This window comes from Megalobrama amblycephala, linkage group LG3, assembly GCF_018812025.1.
Source record: "Megalobrama amblycephala isolate DHTTF-2021 linkage group LG3, ASM1881202v1, whole genome shotgun sequence".
Taxonomy (NCBI): domain Eukaryota; kingdom Metazoa; phylum Chordata; class Actinopteri; order Cypriniformes; family Xenocyprididae; genus Megalobrama; species Megalobrama amblycephala.
The window spans coordinates 1,696,360-1,715,182 of NC_063046.1; the positions used below are offsets into that span (position 1 = coordinate 1,696,360).

Sequence of the window (18,823 nt, forward strand, 5' to 3'; positions counted from 1 at the left end):
TGCAAAACACTCTCAAAAATACATTCAGATGCATCCTTGGAATTTACCTCATGAAACGCACTACTGTTCCAAAGTTTGAGGTCAGTAAGATTTGCTAATGTTTTTGAAAAAAGTCTCTTATGCTCACGGCAGCATTTATTTGATCAAAAATACTGTAAAATTGTGAAATATTATTACAAGTGAAAATACAGGGGTTGGACAAAGAAACTGAAACACTGGCCAGTATTGTTAGAGATTTCACACCAATATATGCACGGCCTGGTGGCCAATATTCACTGATTTCACTTTCCATCAGTAAGAGTGTGAGAGTGAAGGTAGCACAGCTGTACATAAAATATTGCAATCCACATAACATAATGGGAGACATATCAGAGTTCATCTGTGAACTCATCTGTGGCTCATCTGTGACCAGAACAGCAAGTCTTTGTGGTGTATCGAGAGCTATGATATCAAGGGTCGGCATACCACCACCTAGGACAAACCACATCCAACTGTTGACACAAAAGGAAGCTGAAAGAGATGTCCAGGTACTAACCCAGATTGCATCCAAAAAACATAAAACCACATCTGCCCAACTCACTGCAGAATTAAATGCGCACTTCAACTCTCTCGGGAGCTCCACAGAGTTGATATTCATGGTCAGGCCTATAGCCAAACCTTTGGTCACTCGTGCCAATGCCAAATGTCAGTTTCATTTGTGCAAACAGTGCAAATCTCAGGCTGTAGACAATGTGAAACATGTATTGTTCTCTGATGAGTCCACCTTCACTGTCTTTATGGTGTGGAGAAGCCCCAAAGAAGCTTAACACCCTGACTGTTGCTGCCCACAGTGAAGCACAGCAGTGGATCAGTGATGGTTTGGGCTGCAATATCATGGCACTCCCTGCTGTGCTTGATGGGTGTGTCACTGCATTCTGGGGGATCATGTGCACCTAATGGTTCAAACATTGTACCCAGAAGGGTGTGTCGTGTATCAGCATGATAATGCACAAATACACACACCAAGACTTGTGTCAGAATGGTTGATGAACATGAAAGTGAAGTTGAACATCTTTCATGGCCTGCACAGTCACCAGATCTAAATATTTTTAAGCCACTTTGGAAAAGTAATGCAGAAAATGTTTTCCTCCACCAGCATCATCTGGAAGAGGAATGACTCAAAATCATTCTGGCCACTGTGAAGGACTTGTATCTTTCATTCCCAAGACGAACTGATGGAGGCCCTACACCATACTAATAAATTATTGTGGTCTAAAACCAGGTGTTTCAGTTTTACTGTCCAACTCCTGTTTTCTATTTGAATAAATTTTACAATTACATTTTTAAAAAGCTGAATTTTCAGCATCATCACACAATATTTAGTGCTCAATAAACATTTCTTGTTATTACCAATGCTGAAAACAGTTAAATAACAGTTAAAATAGCTGCTTAATTTTTTTCGTGGAAACAGTGATATATATATATATATATATATATATATATATATATATATATATATATTAGGATTCTTTGATGAATGGAAAGTTCAGTATAACAGCATTTATTTGAAATAGATTTATTGGAAACATTATAAATGTGTTTATTGTCACTTTTGGATAAATTTAGCATCATTGTGGACAGAGGCCTGCTTTTATGCTAAAGGCCCGTTATCATTAAATTCACAGTTAAGATCCTGAAACTTGTGAGAAACAGAAGCAGAAGCTGGAATCATGAGCTTTATTATATGCAGCATTTAGAAAACACATCATATTATACCGTATATGAACTTGAAGCCATACCATTTATCTTTTAGATTATATTCTCAGTGTTAAAATAGAAGTATTCATATTCATTTTCACAATCACTATATTATATATGATCATTATACTTTGGCTAATATTATTATGCATATATATAATAATTATAAAACATGTAACCTTTAAAAAAAAAAAAAAAAAAAAATTACTTTTAAATTATTTTAGTGGCATTTAAAGTCAATCAGCATGATGAACATCTGTTCTTGAATCAAACTTTTGTTGGTCCTGGAACAACATGGGTGTCAGAGTGAAATTAGCTAAATATAGTTTGAGAAGGATGTTGACTCTTTCTTTAGGTTACACTATGTACCAGTAGGTGGCGACAGGTGACTGCCTTCATGAGCGAGTCATTCAATCATTCAACCAATTCTTTCAAAAACACATGCAGGGATGAAACAAATCTTTACAATTGAGTCATTGAATCACAGTCACTGAATCAATTCATTCAAAACCTCTAAGGTTGCATTTGCAACCCAGTTCCTGAGAAAGGGAACGAGACGCTGAGCAAAAATAGACAAAGCATGCAGTAAAATTTAAGTAAATGCAGTTACTTTCAGTAGTCTATGCAAAATTTCTTCTTACATTGCAACAAACAAAATATGATTTAAAGTTTGGTCACTACATGATGTTATAGGTCAGTGCCCGGTTGCATAAAGCACCTTAAGTGTAATTTTCCCTTAAGATCGCCCTTATGTTTCCCTTAAACTTAAGGGTGTTGCAGAAAATAACCGTTAAGTATTACTTAAGGGTTTCTTTAGGTGAAACGTCATAAACCCTAAGAATTTCCCTTAAGTATGTATTTTTCACTTAAGTAATCCCTTAAAAAAACGTAAGTGTTGCATAAAGCCCCTTAACCGTCATTTCCCTTTTGTTTTCCTTATCCATCTTATGTTATTTTCTGTGAAAACTTACCACGATATGTATTAACAAATAACGCGTCCATGGCAACAGTAGAATTTTATAACGGCAAAACCTGGGTTGCTGTCGTGAAACACTTAACGGTTTCCCTTACCTAAGTGAACAGTTTAAGAGATTAAATGCAACACCCTTAAGTCATTCCCTTAGTTAAGGGGAAATCACGCCTTAAGTGTCATACTTAAGGGGAAAAACTTAAGGTGCTTTATGCAACCGGGCACAGATGTCTTATCATCAAAAGAATTGACATCAGATAGTCTGTGCGAGACCTCTTCACGGCTTGCTTTTCATCTCCCTCACATTTTCATGAGTATGAATGAAGTTAGTCAGTTAGTGTGAATGTAAAATAACTCTTAACAACTTAATGATTTTAGAGATTTAGATAACCGATTTAGTTCACAACTATATCAAACCTTGAATATTACAGCAGAACAACAACAGTACAATCACTTATATTGATTAATAACTTTTAATGATTAATACAATGTTATAGTTAGGTAATTATTACAATGTTGAAACTGTCTAAGAAAAATAATCAGGCTCATCTAGACCAATTAAAATATGTTTCTTGACTCTAAGAACGGTTCTTTTTCTCAGAAAGGACATTTACATTGTGAAAACACTTTACATATGAACTGCATGCTTCAGTGCTCTGGAGGTCTTTATAGATCTGTGAGTTTATGATTTTATGACTAACACCTCTTCTTCATGATAACAGATCCAAAAGCAAACATGACTTTAATAGCCGTCATTATTTGGACACTCACAACCTGCACCTGGAGTAAGTATAAATTCATTACATCAGCCAATTTAGAGAAAACTCCACAGGTGGTGAAATAAAGATGTAAATGTATATACATTTTTAAACATATTCTTTATGCATGTTTTTAATATCACCTGATATGTTTTGATATGTATGATGATATTTAGTCCTTTTAGTGCAACAGTAAGAAATATTGTGTCTAACAGATATCATGCCTATAACTTAGTTTCAGTGTTGTTCTCATCAGTTTATAATATGTTTTCTGTCTCTTTCTTCAGGTTCTGTGGGACAAACTCTGACTCAATCTGAAGCTCAAACTGTTCAGCCTGATCAGACTGTCACTATTAACTGTAATCATAAACCAGCAATAAACTGTATTAAAACAAAAGGCTCTGATCAGTATTGCATGTCCTGGTACCATCAGATTCCTGGAGAAGTTCCTAAACTCCTGATCTATGCCACATCAGACAGAGCTTCAGGTGTTTCTTCTAGATTTAGTGGCAGTGAAAGTGGAAACCACATGGATTTTACTCTGACTATCAGTGGAGTCCAGCCTGAAGATTCAGGAGTTTATTACTGTCAGAGTGAACATTATTTGACCAGCACGAACTCAGTGTTCACACAGTGTAAAATCATCATACAAAAACCCTTTTTGGCTGAGACTTCAGCGCTGCAGCTTTGAGCTTCTGCAGATGTTGATGCTGAAGATCATTATTCACCTCACTGACTTTACACACATAAACATTTTAAGGCTGGAGAACTGTTAATGTTCATTAGTCACAAACTCAACACATTCAGTATATATTTGATCAATAATAAACATAAAAATGCTCAATCGTATTTCCACTTGAATTATAATACAATAAAGGAAGAAAGCTCACTGTGGCATAAGATTTCATATGTTTAATATATTTCACCTCTAAATTGACTTAAATTGAAAAACTTCTTGATGAGAAATGAATTCTGTTCCATATATGAATATGAATTATGAATATGAATTCCATATTCTGTGTCTGAATCCACATTTGTCTGCCTTCTCTGTCCAAAATTACAAGACACCATCCCTACAGTATTATTATATATATATGTGAAGTTTAATTGGACTCTTATGAATTATCAACATCAACATCAAAATAAAAAATTAATAAAGATGATAGTAAATTATTATTATTATTTTTAAATCTTTTTAATTTCAGGTAAATATCTTAGAATACTAATACTTCCACATAAGAGATACACACTTAATGATTCAAAAAGCTTTTATTTGGCAAAAATTGTTGTTTAATATCACAATCAATATATGTGTAAATGTGTATGAAAACACAGGATTCAAGAAAAATTAACTTATAGAGCAAATTGTAAAACAATGCTGACAAACCTTAATGAACAATGTGTGTATGTGTGAGTAAATAAATGATTATGCATGCCTATAATCTCTGTGTGATGTGTGTGTGTTTCACTGGTCATCACACTGCTGTGTGTTCAGGCTCTCGGTCACTGCATTCTGGGATGGGGAGTTTCATTCTTCTTAAAAACAGCTCTATCAGTCTTTCACTTCCCTTTAAGAGATTCAGAGTTAATCAAGCAGATCTGAGGTGCAACAGCCTGTAAAAACACATTTACCAGCAATCACACATATGTCTATGCTTAAAAAAGATTAATCATGCATTATATTATATCATAGATCTTTAATTTTTCAATAATCTATTTTTTCATTTGTTCAAATTATTAAAAGATTTCTTTTTACACATTTACTGTATTACTAACAGTGTATTACTAATAACTGTTTGTAGATTGAAAGTAACCCCAAACGAAAACTGTCTCATGTGACATTTATTAAAAAAAGACTTTTCATTAAAAACTTTTCATTAATCAAGAATTATTAAAATTTAATTTAATTTTAATTAATTTAAAATTTAATAATTATTAAAAACTGTTAATAATAAGATAGTTCTAACTTTCAATAATTCCTAAGATGTCCTCTACAGGTCCTTCTCAAAAAATTAGCATATTGTGATAAAAGTTCATTATTTTCCATAATGTAATGATAAAAATTTAACTTTCATATATTTTAGATTCATTGCACACCAACTGAAATATTTCAGGTCTTTTATTGTTTTAATACTGATGATTTTGGCATACAGCTCATGAAAACCCAAAATCTCAAAAAATTTGCATATTTCATCCGACCAATAAAAGAAAAGTGTTTTTAATATAAAAAAAGTCAACCTTCAAATAATTATGTTCAGTTATGCACTCAATACTTGGTCGGGAATCCTTTTGCAGAAATGACTGCTTCAATGCGGCGTGGCATGGAGGCAATCAGCCTGTGGCACTGCTGAGGTGTTATGGAGGCCCAGGATGCTTCAATAGCGGCCTTAAGCTCATCCAGAGTGTTGGGTCTTGCGTCTCTCAACTTTCTCTTCACAATATCCCACAGATTCTCTATGGGGTTCAGGTCAGGAGAGTTGGCAGGCCAATTGAGCACAGTAATACCATGGTCAGTAAACCATTTACCAGTGGTTTTGGCACTGTGAGCAGGTGCCAGGTCGTGCTGAAAAACGAAATCTTCATCTCCATAAAGCTTTTCAGCAGATGGAAGCATGAAGTGCTCCAAAATCTCCTGATAGCTAGCTGCATTGATCCTGCCCTTGATAAAACACAGTGGACCAACACCAGCAGCTGACATGGCACCCCAGACCATCACTGACTGTGGGTACTTGACACTGGACTTCAGGCATTTTGGCATTTCCTTCTCCCCAGTCTTCCTCCAGACTCTGGCACCTTGATTTCCGAATGACATGCAAAACTGAGCAACAGTCCAGTGCTGCTTCTCTGTAGCCCAGGTCAGGCGCTTCTGCCGCTGTTTCTGGTTCAAAAGTGGCTTGACCTGGGGAATGCGGCACCTGTAGCCCATTTCCTGCACACGCCTGTGCACGGTGGCTCTGGATGTTTCTACTCCAGACTCAGTCCACTGCTTCCGCAGGTCCCCCAAGGTCTGGAATCGGTCCTTCTCCACAATCTTCCTCAGGGTCCGGTCACCTCTTCTCGTTGTGCAGCGTTTTTTGCCACACTTTTTCTTTCCCACAGACTTCCCACTGAGGTGCCTTGATACAGCACTCTGGGAACAGCCTATTCGTTCAGAAATTTCTTTCTGTGTCTTACCCTCTCGCTTGAGGGTGTCAATGATGGCCTTCTGGACAGCAGTCAGGTCGGCAGTCTTACCCATGATTGCGGTTTTGAGTAATGAACCAGGCTGGGAGTTTTTAAAAGCCTCAGGAATCTTTTGCAGGTGTTTAGAGTTAATTAGTTGATTCAGATGATTAGGTTAATAGCTCGTTTAGAGAACCTTTTCATGATATGCTAATTTTTTGAGATTTTACTTATACAGACATTGGCTTTATATTTCATGCCAAATGAATAAAAAAATACAAACATTTATTCTTAATCTTACATTTGTTTTGATGGATAAAATTCTCAGTAATAAAATAGTAAATTAAATGTAGCTAAAATATTTTAATTAATTATATGATTAAGATATCATGTTAACATAAATATCTATTTTACTGTATTTGATATTTTCAATATTAAAATGTTATTTTAATATGCTGTTTATCACAATAATCACAATGCACACATGTCCCAAGAAAAATAAAATGTGGTATGTCACATATTAGGTGATAATATTTCAGCAAACTGAACACCATATTTGAGTCAAAATGCTTTTTTGCTTTTTTATGCTTTTTAAATGCTTCACCGAAGGTCCACCACAGTGATACAAACCCAATCAGCGGCTGTACAAAAACCTCCTGCACTAAAACTGACACTGAGTTACACTAACATCAACACTGACACTAAAACTGTATCTAGTTTAGTTTTGCTCAGACAGCTGAAAAAAAGAAATAAATTGTTAATGAATAAAATGTTGTAAAATGAATGTTGATTGTTTTTTGAGGTAAATTCCATGATGCATCTGAAAGTGTTTTTGAGTAGAGAGTGTTTTGCATACGAACTGAACACTCGCTTAAAACTGCACTGATGATTATTAGTGTGACACCGACACACACACACACACACTTAAAACAATGATGTCTCTTATTCTAATGCTGTGGACACTCGGTCTGCTCGCTCAAGGTTCAAAAATATATTTTCTGCATTATGATGATACATTTGTAAAAAAAATTGTTTAATGTTTATGTTTAATGTTAAACAATTATTTTTGTTTCATTATTAATTTCAACTGTTTTATAGCAGATGCAAACTTCTTTTCATTTGTGTTTGAACTCTCTCTCAGTGTCTCATCAAGAGGTTCAGTCTCCTGAGTCTCTGAGTGTTAAAGCAGGAGAGTCAGTCTCTATGAGCTGCACTGGGACCAGCGGAGTTGGTGATGACATGAGCTGGTATCTGCAGAAACCTGGAGAAGCTCCTAAACTTCTGATCTATACAGCAAGTGAACTTGAATCTGGAGTCCCAGATCGGTTCAGTGGAAGTGGAAATGAACCTGATTTTACACTGAATATTCGTGGAGTCCAGCCTGAGGATGCAGGAGTTTATTACTGTATGGGGGCTTACAGTGACAGGTCCACACAGTGAAACAACATCATACAAAAACCTCCCTCAGTTACAGTTGCCTTGTACAACAGTTGAACAAAAGGACATGAACAATTAAAGCCGTAGGCCTAATGGAGATTTTCAACAGTTTGTTCACTTTAGTTTGTAATTTTTCAGATTTTACAGGAAATTAATATAAGTAAAATTTTGAGTTTAGCTTCACTGTGGACAGAATCTTGATTTTATGATTAAAGGCTGAAAAAATAAAGCTTTATTAACATCACATTCTGACATCACGTTATAATCTATATGAACGTGAACTCGAGCCATCAAAATGTACTGAAACTATTCTCTTTTTTAAAACTATTAAAATTTTTCAATATTGAAATATGTTAGTATCATGTTACTCAAATTCACAATATTACATATGTATGGCATTGTTTAAAATTGTACATTATAAAATTAATTATCAAACATGAAAAAAAAATTTAACCGTTATTTAAAAATGTATTTCAAGTTGCTGATAAATACATGGCAAAAATAGTATTATCTCAAGACATGTTCTTGTATCAGTTGGCCCTGGAACATGAGTGTCTTAAAATGTAAATAATGGACAACAAGGACTGATTTGTTCAGAAACAGCACTTTTCTTTATAGAAGCCAAAGTATTAGTTTGTCTCAAATGTTTGTAATCCAAACAAAGAATTTATTGATAATTGTGGTGGGAATTTATATAAAAATTGTTAATTTACAAAAAGTACATCAGCAAATCATAGTTTTCAAATTTCTCAGGTAATTTTAATGAAATAATATAATCAGCCATTTTAAAGTGTCTTGTGAATCCCACTCGCACGGGCAAATAAAATAAATTATATATTTGAAATGCAGATTTAGTAAACTACAAGTAAAAAAGGGCATGTCATATAAAATTCTGTTTTAGCAACATTTTGTGCTTAATTGTGTGTGTATCATTCATTACACACACACACACACACACACACACACACACACACACACACACACACACACACACACACACACACACACACACACACACACACTTATTTATTTATTTATTTATTTATTTATGTATGTATTTATTTATTTATTATTGATTGATTGATTGATTGATTGATTGCATAGGTCACTATGTAAAATTCACAAATTTTGTTTTCAAGACTTTCCCAATAATCTGCATATATTTATATTTGAAAATTATTATATTGGGTTAAATTATTCAATTTAAAAATTGAATATATGCAGTTGGAAGTTTAATTGTATTTTATTAAATTAAATTAAATGTGAAACTTTTAGAAAATAGAGGAAAATGTTTGCCTTCAAAATAGAGGTGACACACCATCAGTTAGCTTTTTGGCTCCTACAGCTAATAATAAATATTTATGTAAGATACAGCAGCATAATTAAAAAAATTCCAAAATGTCCACCCTATTACACATAAAAATTTGTTTTGTATTGTGTATAATCAAATCACTTATACTAAATAAAATATAAAAATACAAGCAATACAATACACTAATGATACAGATCTAAATACATCACTTCCTGTAGATTATAGATTTGAAATATTAAGGTAATTTTACCATTTGTTGCACAACCCTCTATATTTCAGGACATAATGACATTTATAATGTGATTAACTGATGTATATAGTTTCTTATTTCATTCTACACTTACTTCCAGTATAGTTTAGTTCCTCATCTGAAAGCCCACAATGATTTCCATTTATTCCAGTATTTGAAGAGCAGCAGTCAACAACTGAATCCTGCAAAAGTGCCTGTTTGATTGTTTTATCACATTAATCACAGTAAATCCAGGAGGAAAGTGAATGTGTTTTCAGGAGTCTGTTGAGTGGAGAGTGTTTTGCATGTTTACTGCTCCACACACAAAACTCCTCTGATGATCAGTGTGTGTTCAGTCCTGACAGAGTCTCTGACACACTGAACAATGATGTCTCTTTTACTGATTCTGACTACACTGACTCTGCTGGCTCAAGGTTAAACATTTTTCCCTACATTTTCAGAGTTTGGTATTTATTTTTGTATAGCCTTGCACTCTGTTGTGCTTTGTTTTCATTTATAATTAATTATGTTTTTTTTTTTTTTGTTTGTTTTTTTTTTAATAAAAGATGTAAATATCTCATAATTTGTAATTAAATGTAAATTTTTAAATCTCTCTCTCAGTGTCTCATCAAGAGGTCCAGACTCCTGAGTCTCTGTCTGTTAAAGCAGGAGAATCTGTCACTATTAGCTGCACTGCGTCTTCTGGAATTGGTTATGCCATGAGCTGGTATCTGCTGAAACCTGGAAAAACTCCTAAACTCCTGATATACTATTCGAGTAACCTTGCATCTGGAGTTTCAAACCGGTTCAGTGGAAGTTATTCTGGATATCAATTTATGCTGAACATACGTGGAGTCCAGACTGAAGATGCAGGAGATTATTACTGTATGGGGTTTTATTCTGGTCCAGTGTTCACACAGTGAAACAGCATCGTACAAAAACTTCCCTCAATCAGACGGCACAATGAATTTACTCAAGCAGTATGAACTAATTTACATTAAATAAGAAATTATTTCTTCAGTATGAACAGAACAGAATCTAATTAAACATGCAAATTAGTGCATAATCAGAAAATCTGGTATATTTAAACATAACATTTCAGAAAACTTGAAATTAAAATATGTATGCAATTCTTAATGTAATCAATCAACTGTGGAAGTATTGTGAAATCTTTTAGTTTATGACTATTATTATTATTATTATTATTGTACCTGTTCATCTGGCTTGTCTTGCCATTTTTTCTTTCATCTTGTTCAAATGCACAATTCTTGACAGTCAGAATTCAGACTATTAGCCCTAAATTTAATGTAATCTAATTAAAATAAGTATAAATGTATTCAATAAAATATTTTTATTGTCACTGTAATTTTTTAAATACCTTATTTTAGATTTTGATGAATGTTTAAAAATCAAAAGTAGGCTTGCTCAAATATTATATTTAATAACAATTATGATGAAGATGTCAATGTCTCTTTTACTGTAATTGATATTTTCAATATTAAAATATTATTTTTATATCCATCCAATAAAAACAGTTTTTCAATTTCGAAGTGTTTAATATTTCAGCAAGAAAGTCAACAGCATATTTGAGTCAAAATGCTTTTATTTGGCAGCAATAAAACAACAAACACATCATTGCTGTTACAACAGAATATTTGAAGAACACTAACAGGCTGAAAGATTTATTGTTGAGCATTGACTGATTTAGGACAGTCCTTTGAAATAGCTGCATATGTGTGAGTGTAAATGAATTATGCATGCCTATAATCTCTGTGTGATGTGTGTGTGTGTTTCACTGGTCATCACACTGCTGTGTGTTCAGGCTCTCGGTCACTGCATTCTGGGATGGGTGCGTGGCGTCACAGCTGATGGTTGTTGCTCTGCTCCACTCACTCTCAGTGAGGCTCAGGCTGCTGCTCCAGCTGTACAGTCCATCCTTCTGCAGCACACTGGGACTCAGATTCACAGCAGAGCTCCTGCTGCTGCCATCCACCTTCCAGCTCAGCTTCCAGTCAGAGGGGAATCCCTTACTGCCCACACACACCACTGTAGCCTTACCCTGCTGCAGCTCGTCTCTGGAGGGCGGCAGGACCGTGAGAGTGGGACGAGCGGCAGCTAAAGAGAGAGAGAGAGAGAGAGAGAGAGAGAGAGAGAGAGAGAGATGAGAGTTTCATTCTTCTTAAAAACAGCTCTATCAGTCTTTCACTTCCCTTTAAGAGTGAATCAAGCAGATCTGAGGTGCAACAGCCTGTAAAAACACATTTACCAGAAATCACACATATACTTGGATTTAAAAAAAAAAAAAAAATCATTATTCAATTTATATTATGGATCTTCAACTTTTTAGGTTTGTATTTTTCATTTGTTCAAATTATTGTTAAATTATTTCTTGTTAAACAGTTGCAGTTGTTTGTACAGTGAAATCAACAGCAGATGAAGACACATTTCTGTCTCTTAAAGAGTTAAAAACATTAAATAATTATAAAAAACTTAATAATAAGAATATATTTTGAACTTTACCTAATTCCTAAGCTGTCTATCTATAGTAACACATTTCAAGCATAAATATATAGGCTATACAGTGTTTATTTATTTATTATTATTTTTTTCATGTTGACTTGTTCAGTGTGTCTATAGTGAAATAGCTTTCACTTTCACTAACTTATTTGCTTTGGTTAAATTGATCTGTAGAGGCGAGTAAAAAACTGCATACATATACAAACATTAGTTTTCTAATTCATGCCGAATTAATTAAAAAATACAAAGATGTACTCTTTGTAAAATGAAATTTAAAAAAAAAAAAAAAGTGTCTTAAACGGCTCAGGAAGAGAGCTAAGGAACGTATGCGTGTATTTGGTAATGTCACAAAGGAACAAATTTTTCAAATTATTTATTCTTATATAGTAGTATTATTTTTTTAAATCCTCTGTTCTTTTCATTCAGTTTCATTTTTGAAATAGAGATTTACTTCCAACTGAGAGTCGAGTTCCTCCACCGAACGTCCACCACAGTGATACAAACCCAATCAGCGGCTGTACAAAAACCTCCTGCACTAAAACTGACACTGACAACCAATTATATATATATATATATATTCACTTATGCACTAATAATTATTTGAATTCAGCAGAGTTTTCCAAGGTAATAAAACTGAAATATATTTTTACTTTTTTCTTTTTTTCCTGCACTTATACATGCACTTATAATACACTTATAATACATGCACTTATAATAGTTCTCTTTGTCTCACAGGCTCTTTTGGACAGGTTGTTGTGACTCAACCTGAGTTTAAATCAGTTCAGCTTGGTCAAACAGTCTCTATTGATTGTAAGGTCAACACTGTAGTTTATAGTGTTCCTGAGAGTTCAGTATCCAAAGATTACTACATCTCCTGGTACATTCAGAAACCAGAGGATATATATTACACAACAATGAAGCCCTCAACCTCCCTTGGACAGATAACTGACAATGTTGTGATGCTTTTGTGACCTACAGGTTCTGAAATGAGAACAAACAGAGTTAGCAATGACATACACACAGATGTACTCTTTTTATTTTTTCTTGTTTAATCTAATTTCTTCCAACCCATATCTGCCCTATATAGAATTAATCAATAAATTTCTTGCTGTTCCTGTTACATATCTCTTTTTTTTCAGATAAATAAATTATAGATAATAGATAATATCTTTATAAATACATTTGTTCCTTATGCAAAGATAACTTTTGTGTCACACAAAGTAGAAGCAGAAATGTATATTCTTTAGTTACGAAAAAAATGTAGATAAATAGCTGTCTAAATCTATTCAGTGATTCTCACATTCATAAATGCAAGTACATCAATATATACACTTTTAAACTGTTATGTTTCAAACTTTATATAAAATATTTATATTTTTTCTGTTTATATCACGTCTTAATACCATAGCACCTTTGTATCTTTATTTGGACAATAGTTTCAAGAATTGAAGAAACACTATAATGTGTTTATGCTTCAGTTACTGTGTGTCAGCAATATTTGACAGTAAATCTAGCAGAATAGCTCTAAGTGTAAGCTTTCATTAGAGCCCAAAATTATGACTGTACATTAAAGCATTCAAGAATAACAGCCTTTTATATGTTGATGGTTCCAAAGGGCCATTTGGAGTCTCCAAGTGGCTTTTTTTGGGGAGCGCCTAGACATAAACTCAAATAAACATGTGTAAAACACTCATTTTCTAAGATATTTTTATATCTTAGAAAAAGCCCTATTTGAAATAGGGCTTGGTAGGGCTTCAGGCTGTGATCCTGTTGTGTTTTAGCTAATAGCTGCCATCTGTAGTCATCTGCAGGTATCTTTTTACAAAAAAAAAAATATATTTTTTTTCCATTTTTCAGTGTTTTCCAAATTCTATTACTCAATACCAGTAAGACTTACAGTGATTCTGACTGTTTAGGAACAAACATCAGAGTGTCACCTTTCAAAAGATACCAAAAACCATATACTGCATATACTACAAATGGTTCAAAAACAGTAAGCAATTTATTTTGGGAATGCCTTTTTCAGGTGTTTTAGACAATTTTGACTGGAATGCTAAGGGGTTAACATGAGTAAATATTTGTATAAACACAAATGGATTCAACAACTGCACTCTAAAAAGTAATTCAGATTACCTGTTGCCACAACTTAAATAAATGCATATGGTTAAAAGTTATGGTTAAAAATTCTATTTATTGATTTAATTTTTTTTTTAAGCTGCATTACATTATTTTGTTGATATCTGTTCAAGTAATAATGTTGATCATTAAATTAATATTGTGTGTAACTTAAAAATCTAATTTCTGCATTATAATTGACTTTTGTTGAAAAAAAAATCAGTTGTAGTAACTTAATTAATTGTCTTGACAACTTTGTAAATTGGGCAGTGGGTTTCTAATTCCCAGCATGCTTTGCATAGGACTGGAAAAAGAGAATAATTGTTGAAATTAAGTGTTTTTTTATTAGTTTTTAGTGATAGGAAAGATCTGTTTGTGTTTAATGCTGTTATATTTGACATTTAAACGAGTTTAACGTTGTAGTTTTTGTTACCATTGTGCTGAAGGTAAACACATGGTTACATGTGGTTTGGCACTGCAAAGACAATCAGTTGTTCTTCCTGTCTCCCTGTAGCACTGTCTTACATTACGAATATTGCGGTTTATTGCTCTGCCCACATCTGAAGTCCTCATGCCTTCCTTCAGCAGGACTATGAAACGTTCATGCAGGTGTCAATAAGGTCATGTCAGTGCCAAAAATGATGCAAAAGTTAGAGGCAGCTATGATTCTCGCTTTGGGTGTGAGAAGTCCTGGTTTCAAATCCTGTATGAGCCTGATTTTTCACTGTCAAAAGTTAGGAGAAAAGAGTCAAAATGAAGACTGCCTATAAATCACTTAAGTTTTAACAAGACTCAGTAGCCTAACTCACAGGTAAATCTGACTTTAAACCTGACCAGTAGCCAAGAGACAAAATTACATCTGCATTGTCTAAAGACAGACTAGATTTCCAAGTCCATCTGGAGCTTTGACACTACTGTATTCAAGGCAAAACTTTTTTAAACATACCTTGATCTTTTAATTGAGTGTTGAGAAAAAAAATGAGATAGGCCTATGTTCCAATAAGAAGTTTATGTTCTCAGAAAGAACAATATTATCATTATTTTAATACTTTAATAATTGTCAGATCATTATTTAATGTTAATTCAAGATTTTAGAAATGTCATAAAATAAAACTGTTTTGTATTTCTTCTCTTCTCTATGGACCCCATGTTTTACCATCACAGACCCTGGTTGAAACCCTGGCTGTAACATGGACAGTGAGTGGTCTGTAAATGTTTATGTATGGACCTGTGAGCTTACACTTTTTGTGGGCATATGCAAGATCAGTTACCTGGTGAATCCACCAGTTAACCTTTGCCTATAATCAGTTATTGTAAAGTTTTGTCAGTTCAAAGATTCTAAAACCTTTAAAAACTTTGGGCTCATCCAGGATTTGAACCTTTCGCACCCTAAGCGAGAATTATAGGCCAAGGAGCCTTGAATGGTAAGTAATGCATGATGTGCCATGTTGCACACATGAGATCCAGGCCCACTGACAACGTAAACGTTCTGTTTGATTTTTTTGGTGCCATTTACTGTCTAATGGCGATATCTAGTGGTTAATAATCAGAAGTGAGGTTCCGCAGTGAACATGCCTTCTATTCAGAATAGATGCAGCCAAGACTGATTTACCTCGTATTGTGACATATAGGCAGAATACATTTTTGACCCCTGGATAAGGTACTTTTTTGGTAAATTTGGATTAATGTTTAAACAAGGTTGTGCGGATAGATACAGTTGTTATAGACTACTGTAATAGTGTGTACTTGGGTGTAACTTTGAAAATACATCTTTCTAAAATATTTCTGGTGACATCATAACAGAAGTCTCTGTTGTGAAAGTTAGTTGTGACAATTTCAATCGTTTAACTCTGCACAATGACTACATCAACTCCTCAAGCCCCAGTGTTACAGCAGAACAACAGTAAAATTGTTAAATTGATTACTGGCCTGTATTATTTGTCAGCAACAACTTTTAAAATGTTCAAGAAAAACTGAAAACTGAAACAACTGAAATATGTTTCTTGCCAGTAATAGAGATTCTTGTTCTCAGAAAGGACATTTACATTGAAGACACTTTGCATTGGAGCTGCATGCTTCAGTGCTCAGATGGTGTTTATAGACCTGTGAGTTTATGATTTTATGACTGACATCTCTTCTTCATGATAACAGATCCAAAAGTAAACATGACTTTAACAGCCGTCATTATTTGGACACTCACAACCTGCACCTGGAGTAAGTAAATAAAAATAATCAGATGATGCAGGCCTACAGAAAGACAGAAATTGCTCAGATCAAGATTTAGACTTCATTTGTAAATAGTGTATTTGCATTCAAAAACATATGTTCTTTCATATATTAATGTTTTTAACCTTTGCATGTGAAGTGAACATAAAGTTTACATTAAACTTTAATGGTTTGATTTTTGATTCAAGTTCTTAATTATCATTGATTAATTGGCATTTGATGTGAAAAATATGGAAACTTGTAAAATAAGTCCTTGTAGTGAAACAGGTGCCTTATAACTAAGGGTTAGACATTTAAATGTGCTCATCAGTTTTATATTATTCTCCAGTGTGTTCTGTCTCTCTCTTCAGGTTCTGTGGGACAAACTCTGACTCAATCTGAAGCTCAAACAGTTCAGCCTGATCAGACTGTCACTATTCACTGTAATCACACACCAGCGGTGAACTGTCGGAAAAAAGATACGTCCCTGTATTGCATGTCCTGGTACCATCAGATTCCTGGAGAAGTTCCTAAATTCCTGATCTATTACACATCAGACAGAGCTTCAGGTGTTTCTTCTAGATTCAGTGGCAGTGAAAGTGGAAACCACATGGATTTTACTCTGACCATCAGTAGAGTCCAGCCTGAAGATTCAGGAGTTTATTACTGTCAGAGTCAACATGACAAGGGAGTCTCTGGCACCAAGGACTGGGTGTTCACACAGTGTAAAATCATCATACAAAAACCTCTTTAGTTGAGACTTCAGCGCTGCAGCTTTGAGCTTCTGCAGATGTTGATGTTGAAGATCATTATTCACTTCACTGACTTTACACACAGATACACAGAAAGCTGGTTAAATGAACCTCAACACATTCTACATATTTTATAAATAACATCAGAATATCTCAAACATGAATTACACATGAATTACAAATTACAATAACAATAAGATGAATATGAAAGAAAGCTCACTGTGTTCAGCAGTGATCTTTGCAGGTTCAACTGAACCTCAATTCACTTTAATTACATGAAAGAAAATATTGAATTCATCCATATGATTTAACTAGCTCTATGACCAGTCCAGTTTAGTCTGAATTAGATCCAGAATCCATTTTGTTGTTGTTGTTGTTGATTGCTTCCTCTGTTAACAATCACAGTATAAGTTTTCCTGTATAATTAAGATCAAATCTTTAAAAAGTTTATTTTCACAGCATTAATGTTTAATATATTTAAAAACCAAAAAGCAAAGCACAAATTGTACATATAATTGTACATATTCCACATTTTTATCGTCATATCGGGGTGGGTTGGAGGTTTCACGCATATAAATGCATGGCCTGCTGGCGAATCTTCACTGATTTCACATTCCATCAGTAAGAGCAAAGGTTGAATTAGAAGAGCAATAGCACAGCTGTACATAACATATTGCAATCTACACAACATAATGGGAGAAATCAGAGTTCAAAAGAGGACAAATTGTTAATGTATGTCTTGCTGGCTCATCTGTGACCAGGACAGGAAGGCTTTTAGGTGTATCGAGAGCTGTTATCCAGGGTAATGTCGGCATACCTCCATGAAGGATGAACCACATCCAACAGGAGTAACTGTCGATGCAAGAAGAAGCTGTCTGAAAGAGATGTCCAGGTTCTAACCCAGATTGTATCCAAAAAGCATAAAACCACATTTGCCCAACTCACTGCAGAATTAAATGCACACTTTGACTCTCCTGTTTCTACCAAAACTGTTCATTGGGTCAATATTCATGATCAGGCTGCTATAGCCAAACATTTGGTCACTCGTGCCAATGCAAAATGTCAGTTTCATTGGTGCCAACATTGCAAGTCTTGGGCTGTGGACAATGTGAAACATGTATTGTTCTCTGATGAGTCCACCTTCACCATCTTTCCCACATCTGAGGGAGTTACGATGTGGAGAAGCCCCAAAGAGGCTTAACACCTGTACTGTTGTTGCCCAGAGTGAACAGCAGTGGATCAGTGATGGTTTGGGCTACAATATCATGGAATTTCCATTCTGGAAGATCATGTGCACCTAATGGTCCAAACATTGTACCCTGAAGAGGGTGCCGTGTATCAGCATGATAATGCACCAATAAACACAGCAAGTCTTGTGACAGAATGGTTTGAGGAACATGAAAGTGAAGTTGAACATCTCTCATGTCCTGCACAGTCACCAGAAAATTATGTCAGAAAATGTTTTCCTCCACCAGCAACACAGTGACCCAGCCTGTGTCTCAAAATCCCTCTTGCCACTGTGAAAGACTTGCATCTGTCATTCCCAAGACAAAATGATGCTGTATTATATAAATTATTGTGGTCTAAAACCAGGTGTCTCAGTTTCATTGTCCAACTCCTGTAACTGTT

The 18,823-nt window shown here is 34.4% G+C and overlaps 1 long non-coding RNA gene and 3 gene segments (V, D, J or C); 3 read left to right on the top strand and 1 right to left on the bottom strand.

Annotated features, from left to right (window-relative positions):
- The first annotated feature begins 3,358 nt into the window (after nucleotides 1-3,358).
- On the top strand, nucleotides 3,359-5,221 carry LOC125264248. The segment is given in 2 exon segments: nucleotides 3,359-3,492; nucleotides 3,753-5,221. Coding segments are annotated over 2 exon segments (477 nt in total).
- Nucleotides 5,222-7,510: 2,289 nt separating this feature from the next.
- LOC125264247 overlaps nucleotides 7,511-18,823 on the top strand; it is a 35,603-nt gene continuing 24,290 nt past the window's right edge. The window contains 2 exon segments of the V gene segment in view: nucleotides 7,511-7,608; nucleotides 7,769-8,054. Coding sequence covers nucleotides 7,560-7,608; nucleotides 7,769-8,054 — 335 coding nt within the window.
- On the top strand, nucleotides 9,744-10,971 carry LOC125264254. The segment is given in 2 exon segments: nucleotides 9,744-10,039; nucleotides 10,227-10,971. Coding segments are annotated over 2 exon segments (351 nt in total).
- On the bottom strand, nucleotides 11,379-12,676 carry LOC125264257. Its single transcript, XR_007184042.1, has 2 exons — nucleotides 12,574-12,676; nucleotides 11,379-11,720 (listed from the first exon to the last, which is right to left on the bottom strand). It is a non-coding gene; the product is annotated as an uncharacterized LOC125264257 (long non-coding RNA).